At 25.4% G+C, this 27754-nt stretch overlaps 2 protein-coding genes across 4 annotated transcripts in view; one reads left to right on the top strand and one right to left on the bottom strand.

The window, feature by feature from the left end:
- LOC112602412 (synaptotagmin-7) overlaps positions 1-23575 on the top strand; it is a 186419-nt gene extending 162844 nt beyond the window's left edge. Inside the window, exons 6-9 of one of the 2 annotated variants that reach the window (XM_025350477.1) lie at positions 11-120; positions 1100-1268; positions 20255-20467; positions 23405-23575. In XM_025350477.1, the coding sequence (XP_025206262.1) occupies positions 11-120; positions 1100-1268; positions 20255-20467; positions 23405-23508 (596 nt within the window). In that variant the 3' untranslated portion in view covers positions 23509-23575. The remainder of the gene's footprint in view (positions 1-10; positions 121-1099; positions 1269-20254; positions 20468-23404) is intronic. The other variant, XM_025350476.1, reaches the window with a different exon arrangement.
- Positions 23576-25450: 1875 nt separating this feature from the next.
- Positions 25451-27754, bottom strand: part of LOC112602410 — a 112218-nt gene continuing 109914 nt past the window's right edge. For both annotated transcript variants that reach the window (XM_025350473.1, XM_025350474.1), the window contains exons 14-15: positions 27517-27669; positions 25451-25616 (exon numbers count right to left, since the gene is read on the bottom strand). In XM_025350473.1, coding sequence (XP_025206258.1) covers positions 25580-25616; positions 27517-27669 — 190 coding nt within the window. In that variant the 3' untranslated portion in view covers positions 25451-25579. The remainder of the gene's footprint in view (positions 25617-27516; positions 27670-27754) is intronic.

The following is a 27754-nucleotide window of genomic DNA, read 5'->3' as shown; positions in this document are numbered from 1 at the left end:
TTTGTTTTAGGTTTTACTATGCAAAAGTTACACAATCGGACTCTTCACTTGCACGTTTTTGATTACGATCGGTTCTCCAGAGACGATTCTATTGGTGAAACTTACATTGAGCTGAATAACGTAAGTTATTGGTCTCGACGACTTCCTATTACGTGTTTAATTATGTCGAAAATACATAAAAAATATGCTTTATACTTTTCATCCATCAGATGAATTGTAAGACCAATTTATCCTTCATTCAAAATTTAAAAAAAAAAAACCAATATCCCCCTCCCAACATAAAAATCTTGACTATTTACTGGTTGTTATTATAAAAATAAGATTTGAATATATATATATATTTAAATCTATAAAATTAAAATTATTTATTATTCTCAAAATCATAAGCAATATTTTAATAGGTTTTAGAACAATTTGTACGAATATTTTTATTAAACTTAAATATTGCATTTGAATAGTTGAGAATGAATATTAAGTTTAATAATTATTTAACAAAACAACAAAACCCTAAGTATAAGTCTAAGTACACAAATGATTTTATTTCATCAAAAAGTAACAAAAGACATTTAGTTCTGTCGGTAAATATGATAAAATAATTAATGATGAAAAAAATACTGTTTCTCATACAGTAAGCAAATAATACAAATTATATTATACATTTATATTTTATTTGAAATGTTTGTTTTAATTTTGAATATGAAAAAAATTGTAGAATTTGAATAAAATATTTCCAAACATGATTTCGAAACAATAAATTTAATATCCCCAGAAAAATCTAAATTTTTTGGACTTCATCTTTAGATCAATTCTGATCATATAAGACCGTGTGATATAAATACAGAAAATGTTTTGTAATTCACAAATTTAGATAAAATTTCTTGGATGAAACTAGTGGTAAGTTACTACCTAATAACTTTTGTAAGCTAACATTTAAAACTATTAACGTTACACAATAGCCACAGTTTTTTAATACAAGAAACGATGTTGACAAATTTTCTGCTGTTCTTGACGTTTTACATTGTTCAGCTCCCACGCGCACGTTGATTTTGCGAAATGTACATAATAATATATCTTATGTTGGATTTCTTGTTGATTTTAGGTTGACTTTACGGCAAAACCGGTGTTTTGGAAGGATCTCACAGCACCGCTAAAGGATAAGTGCGGCCATTTGTTGACGTCATTGTCTTACAATCCGATGACTAATAATCTGACACTCGGTATCATTGAGGCCAGAAACCTCAAGGCTATGGACATAAACGGAAAATCTGGTGAGTTTATTTTTCTTCACCAGAAATTGTTAAGCACAATCATATTTATTCAGAGTAGGCATACGTAGTTATCTAGCGAAGTTTTAATGTTTTTGAATACCTATATTTTTTTTCACATTATTTATTTCGTTTCTAAATAATTTTATCCACTATTTTTTTTTTCATTCTTTTTCTACGTATATTACTTTTATAAATAATAGGAACAATTTTATTTCTACACTCTAAAGCAAAATAATATAATATTTTTCTGAGAATTCTATTAATAAAAATCGAATTTTGAACAAAAGTTAAAATATATATTTAACGTTATTTGAATTATATAAACATTTAAATCCCTAAAAAAGTATTTTAATTAGGAATTTGTGTGTACATAATACATTTTTATTTTTAAAAGTAAAAACTACAAATAATTTTAAAATAAGAAAAACAAATATTGTTGAAATTTTAAGAATGGTATTCAATAATGGCTTCAAAATATTAAATAACATAATTTATTATTATTTGAGAAAATTAACGTTTATCTTTGAAGAAATTCTATTTGATTAGCTAGGTATTTAACGAAGACGGTAATGTGCTGTAAATATGACTTAAATTAATTAGGGAGTCATAAATTGTGTTGATTAATTTAAGTTACTTATTTATTGTTCCTAGTTTCTGGTAATGTTCTGCAATACGACGATAATATACACTATTGTAGTATCTGTGTGTCGGTATAGAAATATATTATGCTTGTTGTATTATTGTTCTATAATGTGAATGATTCATAAACACGAATAGGATCAATATTATTTTCGATAATAATATTTAATAATAGTATATATGCAAATATGCAAATATTTTGTACGGTTCAAAGTGTACAACCATATTATTAAAGTGGCGTTATATTATAGCAGTATGATCATCTATAATTTAAGCTCGTGGAAATAAAAAATAGCTGTAATGCCCCACGCACATATTATATAGTTGACGAACTTTTATAGATTACCAAAAGTGTCTTCATTATTCGTTATACTGTAATTAAACTTTTAAGAGTTACAAACTAACCACGCCAACTTATCTGAATACATTATTGTCAATCGATAACATTATTTCGATTAAATGACGAAATATTTTCAACATAAGAATTTCTTCGTCAAAATATCTTCAATACCAAATAATAAATATATTTATTTATTTTATTTTATTTTATTTTTTTTTTTTTTTTGTCACACGACCTAAGATCTCTTTTATGTCATTTACAATAAAAAAATAAATATCGAAAAAGCTAATACTCCAGCTCCATTTTCTAGTTAATATTTAAAAATTTGTACGTCTCCTCTTAAGGTATTTCATTTTTCAATGAAAAATTTCTTCTACACTCGAAATAATTTCATCATGATTCTCATGTATTCATTATTTTTTTTATTTTTTATTTTTTTAGAAATTAATTAACACAATCTATTTTATTTAATATTTTTAATTTATATAAATACTTCTTGTGAAACTTATTTCTGTTTTAAAAATATGACAAACTTGCAAATAATTACGTGGTTTAATTCCAATATAAAATTAATGCGTAATATTAGACTTCGATTGGCTTATTCTTACGTGGTTTTTATTTATGAACACTTGCATAGCAATTCTATATTACTGACCAAAGTGCTAAGTGCAATTAATATTATCTATCTCTAATATTTTTTTAATCAATGGTAACTATTTCTTAATTTTACCAAATATATTTTGATGAAAATTTTTTTTTCTTATAATATGATTAAATATTAGTTAATTGATATGATTATTCTAACTGTCTGATCAGTAATCAAGTACGATTATATATTATATATTATTTTATAATATAACGTACAAAATATTGAATCAATATAATAATATTAAAAATAAATATAATTTATCACTTATGTAAAATTATACGATTCATAGCTAGTCGTTTGTTACAAAGATTGTCGATATAAAATTTTTCTTGGTTAGACATAAAAGAATAGTAAATTAAAGAATTTATTAATTATAATATAATTATTAGATTAAATTCATAACATTATTGTTGATATACTTTTTAAGGTACATTTTTTTTAAATTTTTTGTTTCCAAACCTTGAAAGAACTGATATTTGTAAATTATAGAGGTTTAATTAATATCGTATAATTACAATAAACAAAAATGTTATCACTGTATTTTTATATAATATATTTAATTATTGTGTAAATTATATAAGTGATAACATTTTTTGTATTTTTCATTTTTTACAATTATATTATTAAAATATATTATCCTATTTTAAACCTATAATATAAAATTTTTAGAAATTAAAAAAAAAATATCGTTTAAACTCCCAAACTCAGCATCCAGCTAGTCGTTTTCAAAAATTTAATTTTGTTTTTAAATTTTAAACTTCTTTTTATAAGGTCAAATATTTATTGATAAATAAACCCTTTGGAATGACGTTCAAATGTGTAAACAGTCCTCACGAATCCGCCACTGATTAATTTCATACATTATTTTAGTTTAATTAATTTTAATCAAATAAACAATAGGTAAAAATGATATAATATGTATTATGTGCAAATTTGCTACAGGGTAACGTTAAATCAATCTAATTTGTACAATTCAAATATCTATAAATGAATAATTTTCAATCATTGTTTGACATTTTGTGTAGTTTATTACTTATGATTGATTTCACTACTTTTTACTGAAACTTCCGACCGACGCATACGCATCTAACTGTATAATAATTTAATTTCACAAACATATATTATTATAACAACTATACCGTAAGCTTGATAGACATATAGATTTATGATTTGAAAAAATATCGCTTAAGTTATACAATATTCAAACATTAACATAATTTATGTATAATGTTATTCAAATTATATATATAAGGTTGTCGATATTTTAAACTTTCGTTTGGTATTAAATTTGATAGTGTACTAAAAAAAACTATAAGATTCGAATTTAAATTCTCTAAAACATATCTTAAAATTAATTTTAAATTAAATAATTAAATATCTTAAAAAATAGACCAATTTTTTTTTTCAATAAACACAAACGACATAAAAATTACTGTATTTTTTGTTTAACACTGTTTTATCTTAATAAAACTAAAAATTATATAAATAAAATATATGAACACACCAATAACAAAAAATAGTTAACTCAAAATAAAAGTGATAATGATGTAACTATAAGGCTGTTGCTATTTATTGGTTATATACCACGTTCGATATGCTTATACAGTGATTTACTTGCGTATATTTTAGATGGATACAGGACCTTACACATTCATACATAAAACGATTTAAATTTAGTACGGATAAAATATATCAAAAAACCAGTTATACTGAACATGAACCGAAGTATCACTATTTCATATAAGAAACGCCGCGTTATCCAATATCGAACATAATTTTAAATATTAATAATAAATTATATTTTATTTTTGAAACCATTTTTTTAACAAATTAAATTATTAGTATTTTTATTTTTATTTTTTATTTTAATCTCGTTATAATATTCAATATATGATAGTCAATTTAACGTAAAACACATATTATTTTGAGAAAACACTAACATTTTTGAAATTATTATTTTTTTGCTTAATCCATTAAATTTTGGTAACTAAATCATACATTAATAATACATAACAATATATATTTTGCTTAATCACCTGAAAAATCACATCAAATACCATGGTTATAACCTATTATTTTTAACTTCCGAAATCCTAGTTGATGGTACAATCGAAGTGACTAATTCCGCGATCATCAATTATTTAATAAATTAAACACATATTATTATAGTTTCGCAATTAGTTCACATCGAAATAACGTGACTAGATTATTCTTTTTTACATTACGCCAATAAGCTACTGTTATAGGATATCTACCCACATAATTTTTATTGTGCTAGATGTGCTGATTGGGTTCAAAAAAAAAAAAAAAATAAATAAAAATAAAAATATTACATTATGTTTAATCATTTGATGTATTTTTTATATTTTTGTTAAACGATATTCCGAATTTATAATATTTTTTTGTTTTTTGTTTTGATTACCTAACTCTGTTTAAAAATTAATCAATTTATTTCTGTCTTTAAAATATGAACATTTTTGAGCCTGACTGAATTAAAATATTGTAACGGAACTTGATATACTAGGGACACCAACTATTACTTTCTAGTCATATTACTAGTCCATTCTGTACCATCTAAGTAGGTACGGTCAACGACATAATAGCTCAATATAAAGCCAAATATTTTGAAAATGTCACTGTCTAAATAAAAAATAGTAATACAATATTAAATTTTTTTATTTTTATACTTTGATTACCTTATCCACAATACTTGAGCCTATAAATAATACAATAGTATACGTACACACAAATTCAAAGTCTTCGTGAATAATAATTTTATTCTAAATTACAACAAAATTGCTAACCTTTTTATCTTCATTCATATCTAGTTTCAACTAAATAATAACATAAAATTATGGTAACAATAATATATAACAATATTATAGACATATTATACGAGTTGTGCAATGACAAAACGGTAAATAAGATAAAATATTATGATTATGGTGATATAATATTCAGCCAGCGTATATATTTTAACAATGGCATGTTGGACCCAATAGATCAATCATGTCATTCGAGATTTTTGAAAAAATATTTTTATCAACTATGTGTATAATATGACGGTTGTTAATATTATTGTGATGAAAAGTGAAACCATTGTATCATAAAAGCTGCGTATATACAAAATGCATATGATACAGTTGACCTAAAAATAGGATTTTTCTTTCGTTTTTCTATATCACAGTGAATACACTTTGCATTCATAACTAAATCGGTTAGGAAAAAAAATGAATTATTATTGTTATTTTTTATTGTCAAGCTATCAGTGGAAATTTAAAATATGATTTTTTTTTTTTTTTTTTGAAATGCATATGTCCAAAACAACTATATAATACTTAATGTAAGCGTCTGAAAATTAATCATTATAATAAATAATGTATATAATATATTATATACAAATAATGGATGGACATTGATTTTTAAACCAGACACACGTTACTCGTTGGAAGACCTGTCCGACTAGGATAATTCATAAAATATATTATCATGTCGATCGAATGCTTTTACAAAGAATTTCAATAAGATTATATTATAATACCATGTAGGTAAGCTTGAGATTATGGCTGAAAGTTAGCGTCAAACAAATTTGAGTTCAACGCATACGTCAAACATCGACAGTGAACTTGTGAAAAAGATTTTCAAAGTACCCTCTTTTGGGCCCGTATATTATAATAGCTCCTCTGAAAATGCACGGAAAGTTAACAAGATCTATTTCCGCCATCAGGAATTCATGAAATACATCACTCACACACTTTATCACCATCTCTTTCTTTCTCACGCACTCTAGGCTATTCCTATATTATATAAACTTATTTCATTTTTCTTCTTCAATAATTCAATTTTTGAGTATCTGATTTTAAAACTTTCAAATATATTAGCAAACCATAATTGTAAACTATTGATGCTACTAAAAAACTATTGAATTTAAATTTATAATTCGATACATCACTATTTTAAAAAAAGTTTAAAATTTTACTTTTTTAAGGTTTTAATCTGAAAAATATTATATTATATCGATATTGAACACTCCTTAATTAGTACAAAAATAAAAACTCAAATATTAGAAAAAAAAATCATTAACAATTAATAATATATTTAAAAAGTTTCGAAAATCGACATTTGTTGATTTGATTTTCCAATTTTTTTTTTTTTACTTGCTAGACAGAAGTATGCAACTAGTTCGAGTTATCTGTATCCGATACTTATTGTTTGGTCTTTAGCAGTCATAACTTATTTAATATATTCAAAGTATCGTAATAAAAACCTATGGACGTTAGTGTTATTTTATTATTTTCATTTTATAATATTTTTTTTTTAAATATTTTTACACATTTTTAGCTTTTATACTATGAAAAATTAAGCTTTTTGTATAACACGTTTTATACAGGAGCGATTTAAATATGATTTAATACATTGCGAATTTATTGGATATATTTTTGCCAATAGAATGTACCTCACATTTATACAACCACAATAAAAGAATATAGTAAATTACGAATTTTAGTTGATCATCGATACTATTAACAGGGTTTTAGTTTAAATTACTACTCGCCAGCGTCCCGGTGCGTCCCGGTTGTGTTAATTTATTACTATGAGATAGTCGTTATCGTATTTTCATTTGATGACTTCAAAAAGTGACATGTTAGCGTATATATTAGTTTCGTATATGTGATCGTCCGATTAAACAATTATTACAATATTATAATATCTTTTAAATCTAACCGACAGAAAATAAAAACGATCATACATCATGCAACTATGTTTATCATTTAAAACTAAATATTATAGGTTAACTGATGATAGTTATAGTTTAAATAAAATCAACTTGCCGATATTCGATCTCATTTGAACAAAAATTTTAGAGATTTTTACTCATTGGGAAAATGAGAAGGACTGATGGAGATCATTGTTTGAATTCGTCTCCAAAAAGTAGGTGTTATCTTAGCTACCAAGTTTGAAATTTAAAAATTAAAACTTCTATACAGCATTTGCATTATATACAATAACTTACCAGTGTTTACACAGAATTAACAATAAATTACTAACTAATTACAGTAAAACCTAGTAGTAATTTAACATTAAATTATTAATAGAACTTGAAAATAAATCAAAGTCGATAGCTAAATAAAAACACTTCCCAAATCATAATAATGAATAAATATGAAAATTTCGTCACAGAAAAAAAAATGAACTAGATAATATAACAATATATTTTATGCTTCAGTCTCAACTCTGCGGGATATGAACCAAAGTATCACTATTGCTTATACGACATGCCTTATTACACATTATTGAACATAATAAAACATAATAATATTATGAGTATAGAAAATAAACCATATTTTATGTTTCAGTCCATTTAACGTGAGACACACGTTATTTCAGAAAACACCAACATTTTTAATAATATTCATTCTACATAGTTTTAAATCGTTAAAAACTTTTTTTTTAGAAATAAACTATACTTTTTACTGAGCTTTATTTTTTTTCAGACATAACATGACATAATGTTAATTTCATATTCCAAAGTAGAATATTATTTAGTTATTTTGATTATAAAAATAAAATTTTGGGCAAAATCTTTATTAGTTAATAGTATTTAAAGTGTTAATATGTGTATTCCAATGTTTTGTAAGATGCCCCTGTACTACTCCATCATCAGTTTATTAAAATCTTAAATGTTTATAACTATTAAATACTTTAAGTTACTCTTTCAAAATTCAATTTCAATATATTATTTAAGTACTCTAAAGTATTCTGCTTTAAAATAATAAATTAAAAATGCATGTTGCCATAAAAATGTGAATTAATTAAAGATAATTACACTATAAAATATAAAAAAAAACGGTAATTTATAGAAAAATATTGTTATTTTTAACAACTTAAATGCATATAAGTATATTTTTTCCTAAAAATGTTTATAGTTTTAAAAATTATGGATGTTTTAAATTAAAATAATTCACAAAAAAATTATATCATATCAAATTATATTATAGTATTATAAAATATAAAATTTACTAAAACAGTATTATATGTATAGTTATATTACGGGTTTCCAGTGTATATACGAGTTATACCCAGTATTAATCAATAAAAAATTTTAATAAGATCAGAAGAAAATTAATCCTATACAACAGAAGTTCCCAAACTGTGGGTCGCGATTATACTTTTGGTGGGTCATGCTATTTTTTTAAATAATACAAAAATATAATCATTTATTACTTTTCGTTGATGTTCAAAGTTCAAATTCAGTTTTATCGTCAATCCTTATCTGTGAGTATAATATATTATACTTATTATACTTTTTTTTCGTAATTACATAAAATTTAATAAAATAGTTTAATTTTCTGTTGTATAGTAAAAAAAAAAAAAGGTCATTCATTGATATTGTGGGTCGCCATATTTTAAAAAATTTTCAAAATGGGTCGTACAATAAAAAGTTTGGGAACCTCTGCTATACAATATTTGTTTCAATAATAAAAATTGCATCTTGATATTATAATTAATAATTTTAAGAAATCCGGAAGCGATGAATGTAAAATATAAATTTTTGTTCATATTTTTTATCGATAAATATAATATTAAGTAAATACATTATTTTCCCAATTTCTATTAGTTAATTAAAATATTGAAAATCTGATTTTTAAATTCATCTAAAAATAATATAATCAATATAATATTTATAAAATATAGTTTATTGTCCTATAGTTTTGTGTGTATTATGCGATTATGTTTCGTACTGTAGAGGTTGTATACGCCTCGAGGTCATTATTTTATAAAGCCTCTGATTATTCAAAACGATATATTTTAGCAAAAATAGAATACTTGGGCCTAACCGGAATAATATAAATTATTAACTTACCTACATTCGACCGAATCCAAACTTTGTTTTCGGTGGACCAACGACACAGCATACTTTGAATTTCCGTACCTAGGTCGGTCCTTTGTGTGGTTCAAGAGGAGTCATTAAGGGTCGTTCCAGATGATATTTTTCAGCTCAAATGTTCGTTTGGTATATTTCAGTGACTCGTTAAGTATTCGTTCGTATTATACGGGTAAACTCGCAAATAATTGCCATATTGCTTTGTTCAAATTTCAAAATATTCAAAACTTAGACGGTGGAATGCAAGTATTATTGTAATTAAGTTGAATTTGGTGAAACATGTCAATTCTGCAATTACTACGAACGACTGAATTTATTTATTCTTCCGTCACAAATTGCAGTAACAAAACTATGTTTTATATACACATCATTCATGATTCCATAATGCAGTGCCAATCAGAAGTTCGGCATATTTCTTAGAAATCTCGAGAATGTTTATTTCGTATTATAACCTAATTTAAAATTAGCTGCATTTGCATGTAGTTCATAAATCAATCGTTATTAAATTTTTTATAAAATTTAACGTCTATATGTTAATATAGTTAATATACCAAGTAATTTTATTATATACAAATAATATAAATTACGATATACAATGAAAATTTAAAATAATATCTATTATAATATGTTAAAAATATGTTCTTAAAATTTTGCCAGCGAAAAATTTTCAGATTCCTAATATCACACTTCAAAAGTATTAATCGGTGACCCCTAATATAAGACATACGCATTATGATTTAAACTTATTATCGAATTCTTGTAAGTAGTTTCAATATTTATCAACATAATATCAGTAATTCTTGAGTTCTATCTGACTAAAAAAATAATAATTTTCAGTAAACCAGTTACTATAATATAGTTTCAATGACATAAAATATTATTATTTATATTATAAGCCATGAGCACTAGATAAATTGTATAAATAAATAACATAATGGCTGTGTACAATTCCGTTACAGTAACTTTCTGGTTTTTAAATTAAATTTAAATTTTACCACCATTTATAATTTTTTATTAGAATTTTCATATTTAATTTTTAACATTTTTTATTTATTAATGTGGTAATCCCAACAGTTATTCTACTTGCAAGGTTCCTACATCAGAACTAACTACTAGTAATAATGTATATTGTTAAATTAGTTGTAGACCTTATAAAATGAAGCATTTAAAAAAGTTGGTTTATATGAGTTTTTAAAATTAGTATTATCATACATTCATAAATTAATTAATAATAAACACAATTACTTGTAATAAATATCGAATGTATTAATAAGTACGATATGGTGTTAATAAAATAAATTTAAATAATTAAAAAATTTATAATAGTATTTAATGGCAGGAACTATGTTAAATTATTTTCATCGAGTTATGCGCAGCGTTTAGTTATAGTTACTAAATGGTGCTGTGGACAAGTGGTCTGCATTAATAGCTCTCAGATGAGTGATATCCCGAATTCGTAAAGACAAAATCATGCACTATATTCAAGAACACATGTTCTAAAAACTTACAATAAAAATAATTTCAAATTTAATTACAAAAAAAAAAAAAAATTATGATTTAAATACCCACAAAAGTATTAAGCAAACCCAATATTCTGACAAAAACTACCCCTAAAGTTTAAAATTTGAGCATTTTTTTTACTAGAAAAGTGTCTTCAAACACATAAAATAAACATACATAATTGTAAAACCTCATCGCTCTTCGCTATACCCAAAATATATTATTTGTTTTTCGAAATCAATAAATATTTCCGATTTACAACAATATATAAAAATAATATTTAAAAATATAATATATTTTTAAGTAAATTAAGCTTAAACCGTATAATAATGTCATTTAATATTAAAAAAAATAATCGATACACATACAATATAATAATCCACTAAAATAAAAGTTATATCGAATGATTTTATCCGAGTAATATTCAAAAATCACCTTTTTTGAACCCGAGACTTATTTTCTAATTTTGTTTTAGGCAAATACTGTAGTAACACCTCCGATCAATCCAATGTACGGTCTACATACATGGTTTAGCTATTCTATAATACGCGTAGATAACTGACACTACGTCATACATATAACGTAGCAGCGAAACATGTCAAGCGTGTTATTGCGAAGAGTAATCTATTTCTGTTTAGTGTGTGAAAATCGATTAATCATAATATTATGTTATATGTATTACACCACGGTCGCGGTAAAACGGACAACGGCGGTGGTTTTTGAGAGTTTTGATCGAAAATTCGGATGGATTTTTATTTTTTTTCAACTCTCTAGTCGACTAATGGAAACTTACCTAACCTATATACGTTATGTATTATGTTATACCCCAAGTGCGTTTCGTATACACTTCAGTTCTCGTTCAATTTTTGATAAATTTCACAACGTACTGTCTCAAAGGGTGAGTGTTCTAAAAAATGATTTTCTTATGCACTAAAAAATATACACTCTGCGTATACAATATCTGCTTACATCATAATAAGTAGGCAGATAGGTAGATAGGTAGGTAGATTCCATAATACAATATTATCATTAATATTACGGATATGTGTATACTCGCGTCGTCCGTGAAACAAAAGCTTTCGATCACTCATAGTTTCTCGTGATGAATATTGTGTTATTAATTTATGCTGGACGGCTGAATGGGTGTGTTGTCGCCGTTTCACTCATTAATCATTATATTATAATATAATTTTTTAGTTTTTCGAAGCTTAGGATTTCGATTTATCGAGATAAAAATGTCGAACCGATTTATCGTGGCTTTATTTCACATATGAGTAACAAAATACCGAATATAGTGATGGAGTAGGTAATTGGATAAGTACCCGGTAAATCTTCATATTATTCAACCATTATATTTTAGTTTTTTGAATTAATTAAAAAAGATAAAAAAATAGTTTTTGATTAGTTTTAAACTACTGCTCTCAAAATTTCCTTTCTAATTACGAATTATATACGAATTGATCCAATGAAATTTTATTTCAATGTTATAATAAATAATAAATATGTTGAAATTCATTTTTTCAACCATTAAAAGGTCTTAATACATTAAAGTATTTTATACAACATAAAATTATAATCGATGGAAGTTGTAACTTGTAAGCTATTCAAACCATGCATACAAACATATTCGATCAACTCACAAACATCTACTTATAAAATTTGCTTAGCGAAGCGAACAATCTTACGGTGCAATATGTTTTATAATAAAATAATATTTTGAAGTGAACACACATATTAATAACACACTGTCGAGTGCTTAATCGTGTACATGCTTACATTCGAAAAATTCAAAAATCCACTAATCGACACGTGTCGATGGTGAAACGTTTCACCAGCCCTCTCCGAAGTTTTTTTTAACTTATTCCTTCATTATCAGTATATCGTGCAAATACATTTTAAAAAAAATTTTGCTGACTCATGCTAATTATCGGTATAAAAATAATCTCAGATTTTTTTCTATTTAACGACGATCGGTAGTAATGGTATGAGGAGGGTAAAGGACGTATTAATTTCAACAATTTTCAGTTAATCAATTTAAGGGTCAATTTTATAAATTGTAAACTTCACCGATACATTTTTCATTTATACAAATAAGTGCAGATTAAGCAAATTACCAAACAAACATTTTAATAATAATATCAGAATTTTAATAGATGTTCATTTTGTGTACGGTGAATATGTTGATTATACAATGATAAATCTACCTATATTTCATTCATAGGTAACTATATTTTTATGTCTGAAGATATTTTTTATAGAAACAAAAAGCTTCGAATTTAACTTTGATGATGGTTTATAACAAGAAATTGTAATTAGTTTTTAGATTAAAAGATCGAAAGTAAAGAAAATTCCTAACACATTTCAAAATAGCTGGCAAAGTATAAAAAAAAAAAAATACCTACTTTTATTTAACTTTTAATTATGCTATTATTAAAATAATAAATAATTTTTAGCAACATTAGTTATGAACAATTTGAATTACCATCGCTGACTGAGAATCGGTTTTAATAATAATATAATATAATTTTTCGATGGACTTTAATTTAACACATACCTATATAGATAAATAGTAATTTGGTCAATAACATAGTAAAATTAATACTTAATAGTTACAACAATAGAACAGTAGGTACACAACTATTATAATTATTACTTACTTGGCAGTTTTTTTTTTTTGTTTTGTTTTTCTTGATTATTTTAAAAGTAACAACTGAATCCGATTTATTACCAAAATATTTTTTTCTATTAGTAAAAATACAAAAAAACATACTTCGTTATAATTTTTTACTCTGCTTAGAATACAAAATAAAATATTTAAAACTAAATTTGCAAACTATGGTTAAATTCTTAAATGTATTTAGGAAATTGTATCTCTTATTAAATTATCTCTTAATTTTATCTTTTATACTCTTTATTATATGCTTTATCAGAACATAGGGCCATATTAACAATTAATGTATTTATATTACTAATATAATTTATACGATAACCAATAAAAGTGATAGTCTCTGATATTAGACACGTTGAGTGAATTCATTAAATATTAAATTTGGTTTTGAAAAACGTGTTAATTACTTACATATTATTAAAGTTTTGTTTTAAATTGAAACTTAAAAATACAATTCTTCAAAAAATAGATAAATTGACGGAGTCAGCGTTTATTATACTGGTAAAACATACGTATAGGTCTATCAAGATGCCGGATGGGTCGTGGGCCGTAGGGTGAACACTAATAACTCACCATATCCGTGACGGCTAACGAGCAAAATCGGTCACAACTAATTATTTACATACAGTTTGTAAGCCTAATAGGTACACGCTATAATATTATATTAAATCGTGCTGATTACTACCGCTAACTAATTCGTCATTATGACGGTATACGTCATGCGATTATAATCATAATACGTGTAAACGGACGTGTGTTGCGATATTATGCGGTTCCGTTCAAACGGTATCCGGCTCGTTATACCGAACGATTGATATTAATTTATGTTTTGGAAATAATTACAATAATAAATAATAATGTACAGTGCGATTATGATAATGGACATGTGCGTAGGTGTCGTTTGTATAATATATTATAATGTTATATATTATAACACTTTGTAACGTGCGGTGACGGATTGTGCTACCGAGAGGTCGGGAAGTTTACCTATGGGCCAGGGCAAGCTCGGTCATGACTCTATGACCAGCTTTATCATCATAAAACTAAATTTATAATTTATTTTATATTCAAAATTGTTTTGTTTTTTATTTCCTATGACATGTTTTGCACTCGTATTTATTTTGATAATGGGAAGAAAGACGATTACGGTTTAAGATAATACGGTTACCTAACAAACCATGTTAAGGTGGTTAAAATGTCAAGCATACGACTACGGTTGTAAATTCAACTGTACGGCGTGCACATTATGTAGCATTGTCATATTGATTAAATTAAATTTATTTAAAGTGTTTTTAGTCAGAGAAAGCGATGTCGGAGAACAAACGTAATGGTAGAACCCAAAAAGTTAGGAAAAAAAATAAAATATATCGCATCAAGTTTTGAGCTTCAAGTAATGTTTTACCTTAATTTAGTAATTTGTATAATATGAATTATATCTACCCGCAAATTTTTTTTAGTGCCTTATGTTGAATAAAAAATCTAAAATTGAATATGACATAATTTATTGATCTATATATTATTTATATGTTAATAATATTTGTATAGTTTATGTTAATAATATTTGTATAGTTTATGTAAATAATAAATTAGGATTATTGAATCATATATTTAACCCGACTAAAATACTAGATATTATATTACATTTCTATTACATTATTCGTTCGCATTTATGGTGTTATAGATCGGTTAATATTCCGAATCCATCATTAGTAACGTGATATAATATATCAGAAGTTTTTGCATTAGTATTTATTATCATCATCGATATAGTGCGTCCGCACTTAGCAGTCGTGCATGACATGAACACACCAAAATTACTGTCTAATGATATTAACAACAGCTGATATAGCGTCTAGTGACAACGCGTGATTGGTTAATTATTCGTTATGACTGATCAGATTAATTGAGTTTATTTTTGTTTTTAACCATCAAGCGAATACAATATAAACAGTCTATGGTTACCAGCAAATGGTTTACGCGAGAAATCAATTCTCTATCGTCCACTATCGATATTAATATTATACTGACAAAACTGAAATCGATGAAAATCAGAAAAAACCATTTGTTACGTCGTCTCTCAGTGCTAGTGTTACACGTAGACATAGAGCAATATCGGTGAGCCGAAATACAACGGTACTCAGCGATACTATACTACTGCAAGAAGACCAGAAGAGGCAATTTGTAATCCTTATTCACTTTTGAATAACTATATACCTTACGCAGACCACATCGTCACCATCCATTGTCGTCGCGGCCGCTACTACGTGCTTCGCTTTACCGCGTAACAATACTGCGATTAACACTATTGCAAAAAATATATCCGGTCCACCCTCTCCTCCGTCACTGTCGTCTCACGGGCTGCTATGCCGTTCGTGTGTGGTTGTCTTACGGATATCCCGCCTGTGTAATACACACTTGGCGCTACGTTCGATTTACAACAGAGTGATCGTAAGAGCACGTAATACCTTCTTGCGGTATAATTGGTTACGACCTTGAATCTATGCGTATTTATTCTAATAATGGACAATAATATAATTTTAAACCTAGATTTCGTTCAAAATTTACTGATATCGTGTCGCGATATCGAAATCCATTTTTGCTTTCACTTAACCAAATTTACACCACATTAAAGAAACTAACTCATTTACTTTATCAATGTTATATTTTAATACCAAGATATTATTGGTACACCATCATCATATATATTTGTACAATATAATACGTTTAAATTCATTATAGCTTAGATGTTTTAAAACCTGCGAATAAAATGTGATTCTTGAAAAATAATATAATAATAAATATTTTCGATGTATCAATATATCGAGAAATTATTAATCGATATCGTTGCACATCACTAGACTATTTATGTACATTTCAAATAAATTCTCCTTTTGTGTCTGAACTCTGTTGGAGTAGTATATACAATATACATTATAATATAAAAGAAAAAACGGTATCTTCATTTTATGCTGTTCAAATGCATAAATGCATACAGTGTATATTGTATACTGTATAGTGTATATTCGATAAAGCTAACAGATTAATAACCAAAATACGCAGTGATATTTTGTTACAACCTGTACTCAAACACCACATCGTAATTACCGACCACTAATTAATCTACGGCGATCACTGTTTTAATAACACACAATATAATATTGTTGGTATTATTATTATTATTATTATTATTAAACACGCGTTACTGAATTAATTATTAACTTAATTACTCAAATGCTGCAGTGTACCGTGCTGTTTATGATAATCATATGATATGCACGATCACCTCCATATTTTCCTCATAAACGAGATATTCTGATTTTCAGAAACTTTAAGTATACGTTTCGAGATCTGTATTTAAACCTAGAAGGTAAAAAAATACATATTATATAAGTTCGTACACTGTAAAAAAGTAGATGACATGTAAGTTTCTACACTAATCATTTATCTACTACATTGTTTAATAAAATATATTTCATAAATTTCATAATTAAATAATTTTAAACAAAAAATATTTTATATTTTATATAATTTATTTCAAAAACCTAAATATTTATCTTAATTGTATTGATTATTTTGTTTGTTGAATTTATACAATTTTTTTTTCAGCATATTTTCGTTTCTGTGTTATTATATTTGGTTAATATTTTTAAGTATATATTTATTTGAAAGTTTGAAACAGTTTGAAAATTTCAATAGTTTTAAAAATATATGAATTTTGGTAATAAAAATTTTAATTTTAATCCAAATAAAATCTTTTACAAGCGTTTGTGTTTTGCATTAAGTAAAAATACTATTATTTGACATATATCTATTGACTAATCACAAAACTCTTTTATTGCTGAATTTTTATGTTCATTTACCATAAAATAGTCTATAAAATATTCTTCCATTTATTTTAAAATGAGAAAAGAAAACCAAAAATATGTACCAACCATTTTTCTATGGTATTTTTCGAATTAAATTATGAAATTTAAGATACATTTTAAATTTTATTCAAAAGAAAGTAAGCTTGGCTCAAATAAAATCGATAATTAAACACCTCTGTTTTCAAAAAAAATTAAAAAAATTTCTTTATACATTGATATTTCAAAATCTAAAATAATTATTTTAGGTATTAAGTAGGTACTCTATTTATTTCAATTTTTTTCAATAATTTGAATTTGTCTTTTTTTATTTGATAATAAACATTGATGGCTATTATATTATAATAATACAACCCATTTTAAATGCTATAAACCGTGTATAATTACGTGTAATATTTATCAAAATAACTAAAACTACGATTCATAAGTACAAAATCTAATTTTATTCCATTAAAAAATTTATATTTGATTCACATAAAAAAAATAATAATTATTTCAATAAGAGTATCATTGTCATTTGTCAAAAATAAATAACTCATATTTCTTTGTTTTTATGTATAATAAACTTAATGATTCGTAAACATACTTTCTTGATGTAGTTAGTTTGGAATAACAATGAAAAAAAAATGTATTCTTGTATTGTGAATATTTCTTATTTTAAATCAGATGAAATGCAATTTCCTTCATTAATATATTTAGGTACTTCTGTTTTCATTATTTGTGATCGTTTTTCAACTATAAAGTTTAAAACGTATCTTTTATAAAAATTACTAATTTTTGTCGTTTTAAAGTTTTATCACTTGCATAACTATGGTAAAAATATGATTTATTTATATTTGTTAATTTAAATTTTTAATACTTTTAATTACAATTACTTTTAACACATCTTTATATATTTTCAATTTTTAGATGCATGGTTTTAAAAAGTTTAAAATTATTTAAAACAAGCAGTTTTTCGTTTTTTTTTTTTTTTACTTAATATGAAAGATACTTAATTTTTGTTATCATGACTTCATATATGATAATTATAGACATATACGTATGTACAGATACACAAATATTTAAACAGAATGAATTGTCTAATGTGGCAATGTACATTATGCTGTGTATTGTTTACAGGTTGACTGCCATGTAGAATAAACTTTGATGTAGTTTTAGCATAGCAGTCAACCTGATAAAATTATTATCAATTCAGAATTTTGTATCATTTTTTTTTCAGTAATGAAGAGTCATAAATATTTTGAGAGTTGAAAAATCGAATTCAGATGTCAATCGTACAAATGAGCTATCGTTTATTAACCATAAAACACCATATATACACGATTAAAATGACTGCGATTATATTATTACACTTACTCCGCATTATTATATTCCGATAACTATAACTACAGATAAATAATCGGTTTAATTTTAGTGTATGATTGGTATAGGAACTTACATATTAAGTAATTTTTTCGCAGTGTAAGAATTTTCATATCTTGTTTGCAGGAATTAACGTATGCCATTTTTTACCAGCTACTCTCGTACAGGAATTTTACGTTTCCCTTTTTAAGTAGTTACCCATGTGTCTAAATTAGAATTAGAAACGAATGATCCCTGTTATTTTAAACATCGTAGATAGTTTATGATAACGGATTTATAATATATGTGAAAAATTCTATAATTATAATTTTTGAAAATTATATTAAATAATATTAATTTACTAAAATTGTAAACATTTAAACATTGTTAACGTATGCCAATATATCATAAACTATTGAATATAGTTTGTTAATCACCCACTATTATTCAATTCCTTCGAATATATGCATTAATAATAACCCAAAAACGTATCGTTTAAGCTTAAAATTTGATGCATCAACATTTATAATTACAAATCACAGAAAAAAGGGAGTTTTCATATGAGAAAAAAGTTTATAAAACCACAATAATTTTTTTAAATGGTAGGTAAAAAGAAAATTCAGGCATTTAACAATAGTGTTATAATTTTTCAGTAATTTTAAAAATTCCGAAATTAATATTTAAAAAAAAAAATTCTTGTCAAAAGATGAAATTGGACGGGGTGTGCATGGTTGGTCAGTGAATCAATCTTTATTCCAAGAAACATAAAACCACTGCATTGTGAAATTCTATGATTTGATAACTCATCACACCGAAATTCGTAATTATTAATTTTATTAAGAATATTATATCTTAATCTACATCAAATTATGCATTTTTAGAGAAATCATCTCATTGTCTCAGCGTTTATAGGTATTATGATAATAATTATATTTATTTGCAGTCGACGCATTAAAATTCCTTGATGCTAATGTCCGACGAAATATCAAAATTTTTTGAATACTGTGTCTTATAATACATTATAATACAATAATATGGGGCAAAACAATTTTAAAATATCTAAATCTGATTTATTATAACTAATTTCATATTGTTTTCAGATCCGTACGTGAAAGTGTGGCTGCACGTTGGTGACAAAAAAGTGGAGAAGCGCAAGAGCATAGTTTTCAAATGTAATCTAAATCCGATTTTTGACGAGAAATTTGAGTACACTTTGCCGGTAGAACAACTTAGAGAAGCGGCTTTGGAGGTGATGGTCATGGACTTTGATAACATTGGGCGTAATGAACTTATTGGCAAGATAACAATATCATGTGAGTGTGTACACTAATGTAATATCCGTTCGCATTCAATGCGTGGCAAATATTATATATGTTAGAAATCATATTATATTGAAATTGTAAAATATTAATTGAGTGCTTGACTTGTTAACTTGGATCGTAGAACGATTGAGTACCCCGACTAACTTTTCCTCGCATTTTAGCATACCTACTCATTAATATATTTAAAATAAAAATTCGTAAGAGTTTTCTGGTATTTAGGCTAATGTACTGTGATCTTTCTTCAATTATTTCAATTATTTCTAAATTACATTTTTATTTCATTAAAACGCAATGATATTATTTAATACTAATGCAATCGAATTCCAAAAAAAAAATTAAAGAAAAATGTATTTAAAAGTTCAATCGTGAATTTATGAGGTGTATTAATTTAAAAAAAAATAACGAAATGGTTCATACCAGAGTTCATAAATCATTAACTTTTTCTCGAAATTGAACTTTGAACATAGTATAATTTTGATTAGCCATCTTAAACGGAACAAAAATTATAATGAATAAAAGAAAAAAAATTATATTTATAAATATTATATCAATATTAATTTTAATATTATATTTATATTAATTTTAATATTATACATATTAGTGTATAATATTATTATGAAATATTTTGAAATAATTGATTAATTTAGACTGTTTTTATAAATTTCGAGATTTTTTTATAAATACATTTTTTTTATTTTTCTATAAGTACATAATAATATATATCCATCAGTAGTGGCTTGTGGAGTTCATTGAAGGTAGGGCACAAATATTTCTTTCATTTTCCATTATCACAACTTTGAACTTATCACTAATAATGACTAAACACCATACTCTAAATAGTAAAATAACTTTAAATCGTTCAATAAAATAAACAACGAACAGAGAATGAACAATAAAATAACAGATTATTATCATAATATGTTATTAAAATATAAAGTCTGTGCCACATAAGACGTTTGACGATAGCAATACGATAAGACCGAAAAAATTTCATAAATCTTAATAAAAATAGAATCCGGGTACAATCGGATTGTTCACGACAACTCTATATTAATTCATGTCGAAAAGTGGGGGAAATCTAGTAACGTTGATCTAGCCATCAGGGCACAACGAATTTGTGCCCGTTGCCCAATGCCCGTATAATATTATATGTACGTATTGTACGCCCCTATTTGATAACATTTTTTTTCGATAATATTTTTTAATAATATACCATCTATATGTATAATAATAGAAGAAACACTACCTACTCAATTTTAAATGGGTTAGACCGTTTTCCACCAAAAATGTACACTAACCTTTTCGGCCGATTTACTTTTCGACCAAATTTAAAATACGAGTAGATCAATTCCCTTTTGACCAAAATCGTACTTTTCTCTTTTCGACCAAAACAAAGTTTTATTTATTGTATGTAAAAAAATAAAATAATTTATATATAATTGTTTTTTTTTAATTAGGGTAATTGTATAATTATATAATTTTGAAAATGATTAAAAGTATAAATTTCATAAAATGTTGTAAAATAAAATGTAGAAAATTATTTAAGATATAAGAATATTTATAAATTAACATTATTTTTATGTTTATATGCCATAGTATATAATATGTATAATATTATATAAAAATAAATAAAATCTAAACCATATGAGTAGGTTTGTGACATATTAGTATAAAAATGATGTTAATATATAGATATTCTTATATTTTAAATAATTTTCCACATTTTATTTTACAATATTTTATGCAACTTATATTTTTAATAATTTTCAAAATTATATAATTATACAATTACCCTAATTTTACAAAAATTATTTATCAATTATTTTATTTTTTTACATATATTATATAAATTTTTGTTTTGGTCGAAAAGGGAATTGGCCAAAAAGAGAAGGGTACGTCTTTGATCGAAAACGACCATGCCCTTTTAAATATTTCAAAAATATTTTTTCTTTCTTTCTATTTTGAAGGTGGGGCACGTACCCGTGTGCCCTATAGCACGAGCCGTCACTGATACCCATAATACAGGCGTACAATATTCTATTTATAATTCACAATACCATTTTGACGGTGGATGACAGAGAACAGAATTTGACAGATAAGACAGTAACGAATAATCGAAGTTTTCTGTAATATCAAAACAAAATACATCTCTCAGTATACATATAAGCCCATCAAAACTATGTCTTATTTCCTATAAGGTTTATAATTCCCCAAAGTTAATGTTTCTATCAAAAATGTTTATAAGTTCATAAAGTACCACTCACATTTAATTAAATAATACTATTTTAAATTAATACACGCGTATGCAAAAGTTGTTTGTTATATAAACTTTATAATTGGCAGAAATATTTAGCCACTTTATTTTAAACATATTATACAGGCTAAACGGCTAAACGATAAACTATTGTTATGAATTAAATATTATAGAATTAACTAATTTAAAAACATTAAGATAATCTGTAAAGCTATATAGAGTTTAATCTTTTACATAAAAAATCATTAAACAAAATTCATCTACTTTCTTAATAACAATAAGATATTTACATTGATTACTCGAGTAAAAAAAAAAAAAAAATTAATAGTACAAAATTTTAATAATATTTACAAAACCACGACCATTATAAAATGTTAGCATTATAATATTAGTGTTACTATTGTAATTATCTGAGCTCAATCTAAAAAGGTGATTTGTTTTCTTCTTATTCTTCTTAACACAACTCGAAATATGGCCTATACACTCAATATTATTGTTTAACTTTTAGAAGGGGCTAAACAATTTTAAAATATAGTGGATAAGCTCCCTTAACACCCTAAATATGTTGCTTGAAACTGATTTCCCGCTCACCATTCATCCGTCAAATTTACCAAACAACCCCCAATCGTCTATTGCTTTTATTATAATGAGTTCGTTTGATGTATTATTGTCAGCCAACAAAAATGCGACTGGACAGCTGGAGGCACAGCATTGGAAGGACATGCTAAGCAAACCAAAGCAGAGCGTGGAATACTGGCACCGATTGAAACCTGAATAATTTATTTATTGTCGATATAATTGATATTATTATTATTATTATTATTATTATTATTATTATTACTATAACTATAATAAGACGAGTGTGTTATGAAGTTTTTATTCAATTTTATTTGTTTATTTTTTTGTTTTTTTAAAAATAATATTATATTATACCGTAAGAATAATGGAACAAAAAATAATAATACATAATATTTATTACAACAATATTTTTCTGCATTTGATAAAATTACATAATATATGATTTATATAAATATAATAATAATATTATTAACAAATATTTAAAACTAGATAAGGGAAATCATATTATATAATTATTTTTGTTTTCAACAAATTATAATATTAATAACGGAAAAAATATAAAATATAGCATTATTATTAATTAAAATATTTTAAGTGTGAAAAAAATAACATAACAATACAAAACGAAAAACGACAATATACGACGATGTATACTTAGCTACGTTGTTGGATATTATCGCTGACCAACAAAATTAGGTGAAAATTGTTGAAGCACCAAAATGTAGTTTAGATAAATAATCGGTAAGTAATGTATTAATGATGTTACAATACCGATTTATGTATCTACGTATTTTATGTATCTGCATACGTATAAAAATAATAAATTTATAATATAAAAGGAGTGATTGTTCTTTAACAGTGAACATTCATTATTTTGTTAAGTTTAACTAGATGTATTTTCAAAATATTTGTACTTACATCATTTCGATTCATTAAAAAACAACATTATTGAAAAAAGTATGACTTTTGTTCACTTATTTTTATCGTTATCGTTATTAAGTTTTTCATTTTTTTTTAATGATAATATACATGTTTAGTTTCACATTCCTAAGCAAAACATTTTTCCGAGAATTTACGAAAATTTAATGTATCAGACAAATATTCTTCCTTTTGAATATTAAATCAAAATAGTTACCAAAAAATACGGTAATAAAAAATATTTGTTTTTCAAAAACGTTGTTTCGTAGTGAATTCGAATTATGTTAAAAAAAAATTATATTTCCAAAATCTTAATATTTTTTAATACTTTTCGAGGTGACGAGTGTTAACTGTTAAGATAAATCACTTCGAATATTATATCTATATTGTGTGTGACAGAGTGCATGTGTTACTTGTTTATGTGTGAGTGTGTGTTTGTATATTATCGTAGGGTTAATTTTTATTTTAACCTTAGTATTTTTAATTCATTATTATTATTATGAAAATTACTAAAATTATTATTATTTTATTTATTATGATTATGATTATTATTATTATTATTATTATTATAATTATGATTATTATAATTATTATTACGATTATGATTATTATTATATTTATGGTTATTATTATTCATCAGTCTTGTATACACGATTGATGTTTTATGACCACATGCATATATGTCGCCTGCCAATAACAATACGTGATATATAGACTCAAAAAAATATTTGGATTGTTCATTATTTATATTTTGTTCGTTTATTACCTATTACATACACACGTTCGGAACAAAAAAATAACTGCTTAAGTTTCATTATATAATCAACCTTTACGTCCTACTCTATAATATTATAATGTTGTGTATTTACATGGTTCTTACAACAGCGGTGTTTGTTCGGCGTCTCCATTGACCATTTTGCTCGTCCACGCCCCGCCATATCATAGTTACTATTACTACTACTATTGCTACTACTACTACTACTACTGCTACTACTGTTATCATTACTCTTATTTTTATTATTTAATATCATTATCTTTGTGACAACTATCGTTGTCGTCGGACACGGTGGATTTGCAGTCACCGCGGCGGTTTAAATGCGTATCGGATATTATAATATTTAAATTACTATGGGCGTAACGACCGCCCAGTTTTTATTTAGTCTAACGCCATTTTAACGAGTGTTCCTATATTATAATAATACGATAGTCGATGTACACAAATATAATAAGGTTATCGTACAATATATTATGTTATAATATTATAATAATATGACATTATTATTAGCGGGTAAGTAAAGTGTTCGTGAACGTGAACGGACGTGACACGTCCGATGCGGCCGACTGTCCAGTCACTATGCCGATATCGATGGCAATACCGTTAAATTATTCCTGAAAAAAAAATAAAAAAAATACACAAATATGTATAAATATTAACAAAGTTGAAGATCCGCAGGCCTAGATGTGACAGGTCCTATAAGTGAGCATAATATCGTGACGTTTAACATGTATGAGGCGATAAGATCATCATTGTTATTATAATTTATTATTATTATTATTTTTTTTTTAAGTCAGCCTCGATGGTATAAATAATTCATGCGTTTTTAAAATCGATTTATGTCATCATGAAATGTTTATCTGTAGTCAAATACATTAAAAAAAATTGATACATAGTTCCTTTACTATTTGTCTTAATAAAAAAAAAAAAATAGATAAATAAATCTATAGTAAAAAATAACCGTTGTCATTCTCTTGTTAGTTTTAATAAGTAACTATAGTTTTCTAACCATAAATTCAATTTTATAAATTTTAATATATAAACATAGAATAAACAAAGCGAAATAAATTTAAATGAAAAACCATTGTGTTATATACACAGCAAAAATCGACTGCGGGTGTGCAAAGAATATATTTTCTTCCTATAATACCTAAATTGTATTATTACTTATGAATTTGACAAAAGACTTTTAGAATTGAATTCATTACATTTTCTAAAAAATAAGACCTCTTGATTTTCGTTATTTTCAAAATAAATAATTAAAATTTGAACGTAATAAATTTTATTTCGTTTAATTTATACAGTTCTTTCAAAAATAAAAATGTTATGAAAAAAAACTACGAAATCATGAGCTTTAATGGAAATCACGATATTAAATTGCATATGTTAAATTAGAGTTTTATTTTGATTTAATAATGAACATAATCTATAAGTGATTTATAATTATACAGATAATATTTTAAAGAATTATACCAAGATGGTTAATGTTTGAATTGAAAACGCTATTATAATTTTTAAAAAAATATTTAAATTGTGTAATAAAATAAGGTATATAATTTGATTATTTTTCATCGCATATTATCATAACAATTATAAGGATAAAATAATATATATATATATTATATTATAACTTGACATTTCTCGAAATTAAAAAAAAAAAAAAAATTGTTTGTGCGCACGCTTAAATTACAATAAAACATATATAATTTAAACATCTTACTAAAACATGAATCTTCCACTCTTCGGCCATAAAATACTGACTTTGTCGGCAACTAAAGAAACTTTCACTCATCGGTTAAGACATAGGACTATTAATAAAAGCAATACAATTCGTTTATAATATTATAACTAATGTCATGTTTTTACCCGGCGCTATAACTTCAAAGGTATTTGAACAATGTACCTATACTTCGTCGAAATAGCTCGGGCATGTTCGTTTCTAATGAAAAAATAGGCAAGTAGCAAATTCTGAAAATGGCGAATCAATCGAATAAAAATAGTCGTAGTAAATCCAATGGACGTATTTCTGTCTTGTGGTTATAGCTTTAAGTAAGAGTGCCGGCTTGACGGACATTTAGAAAATAATTATACCTAGGTATACTATTTGCTTGTTCGCCATAATAATTTAATAACCAAAGATGATATTGTCAACGTCGGTGATAGTAACGAAAAGAGCGTTTTACGCGTATTTTATAAAGACGGCCAGTCTAAAGACGTAATGTTATTAAAGTTAAACATTCTATACTGCGATGGGGTAAAGCGAAGCGAATGACCTTCAAGTTTTTACCTTTTGACATTGAACTTTGAGGAGACTATAACATGGCACACGCACGGAAGACTCAGAGCTTACAAAATAATAATCGTCATCAAACTTCATCGTCACAATACGTTCGCTCGTATATGTGTAGATACTTTTCGTATATTATTATATTGCGGTTAGCGTGGGATGTCGTACTGTTATTAGACTATTATGGTAGGTACCTCTATTATAATAATATTATGTTGTATACTCACAGGTCGATATTATGAATTTTTGAATTGGTGCACACCACCGACACCTTGACGTGACATTCCTTGTGGCATTTGATCAGGCAATCCCTGCACTCGTACCCTTGTTTTCCGATGCGTCTTGGGAAGTATTTCGCGCACACCAGGCAATTTAGACGGCTGTTAAACAAACGTCATTAGTCAACATTTTTTAGGCATAGCAGAGTTACATCAATTTATAGTGATGAACTGTAGTATAAGACTT

Source organism: Melanaphis sacchari, unplaced genomic scaffold, assembly GCF_002803265.2.
Source record: "Melanaphis sacchari strain LSU unplaced genomic scaffold, SCAv2.0 Contig88_pilon_pilon, whole genome shotgun sequence".
Lineage (NCBI taxonomy): Eukaryota > Metazoa > Arthropoda > Insecta > Hemiptera > Aphididae > Melanaphis > Melanaphis sacchari.
The sequence above is the reverse complement of the archived record's forward strand: the minus strand, read 5'-3'. Positions and strand labels throughout refer to the sequence as shown.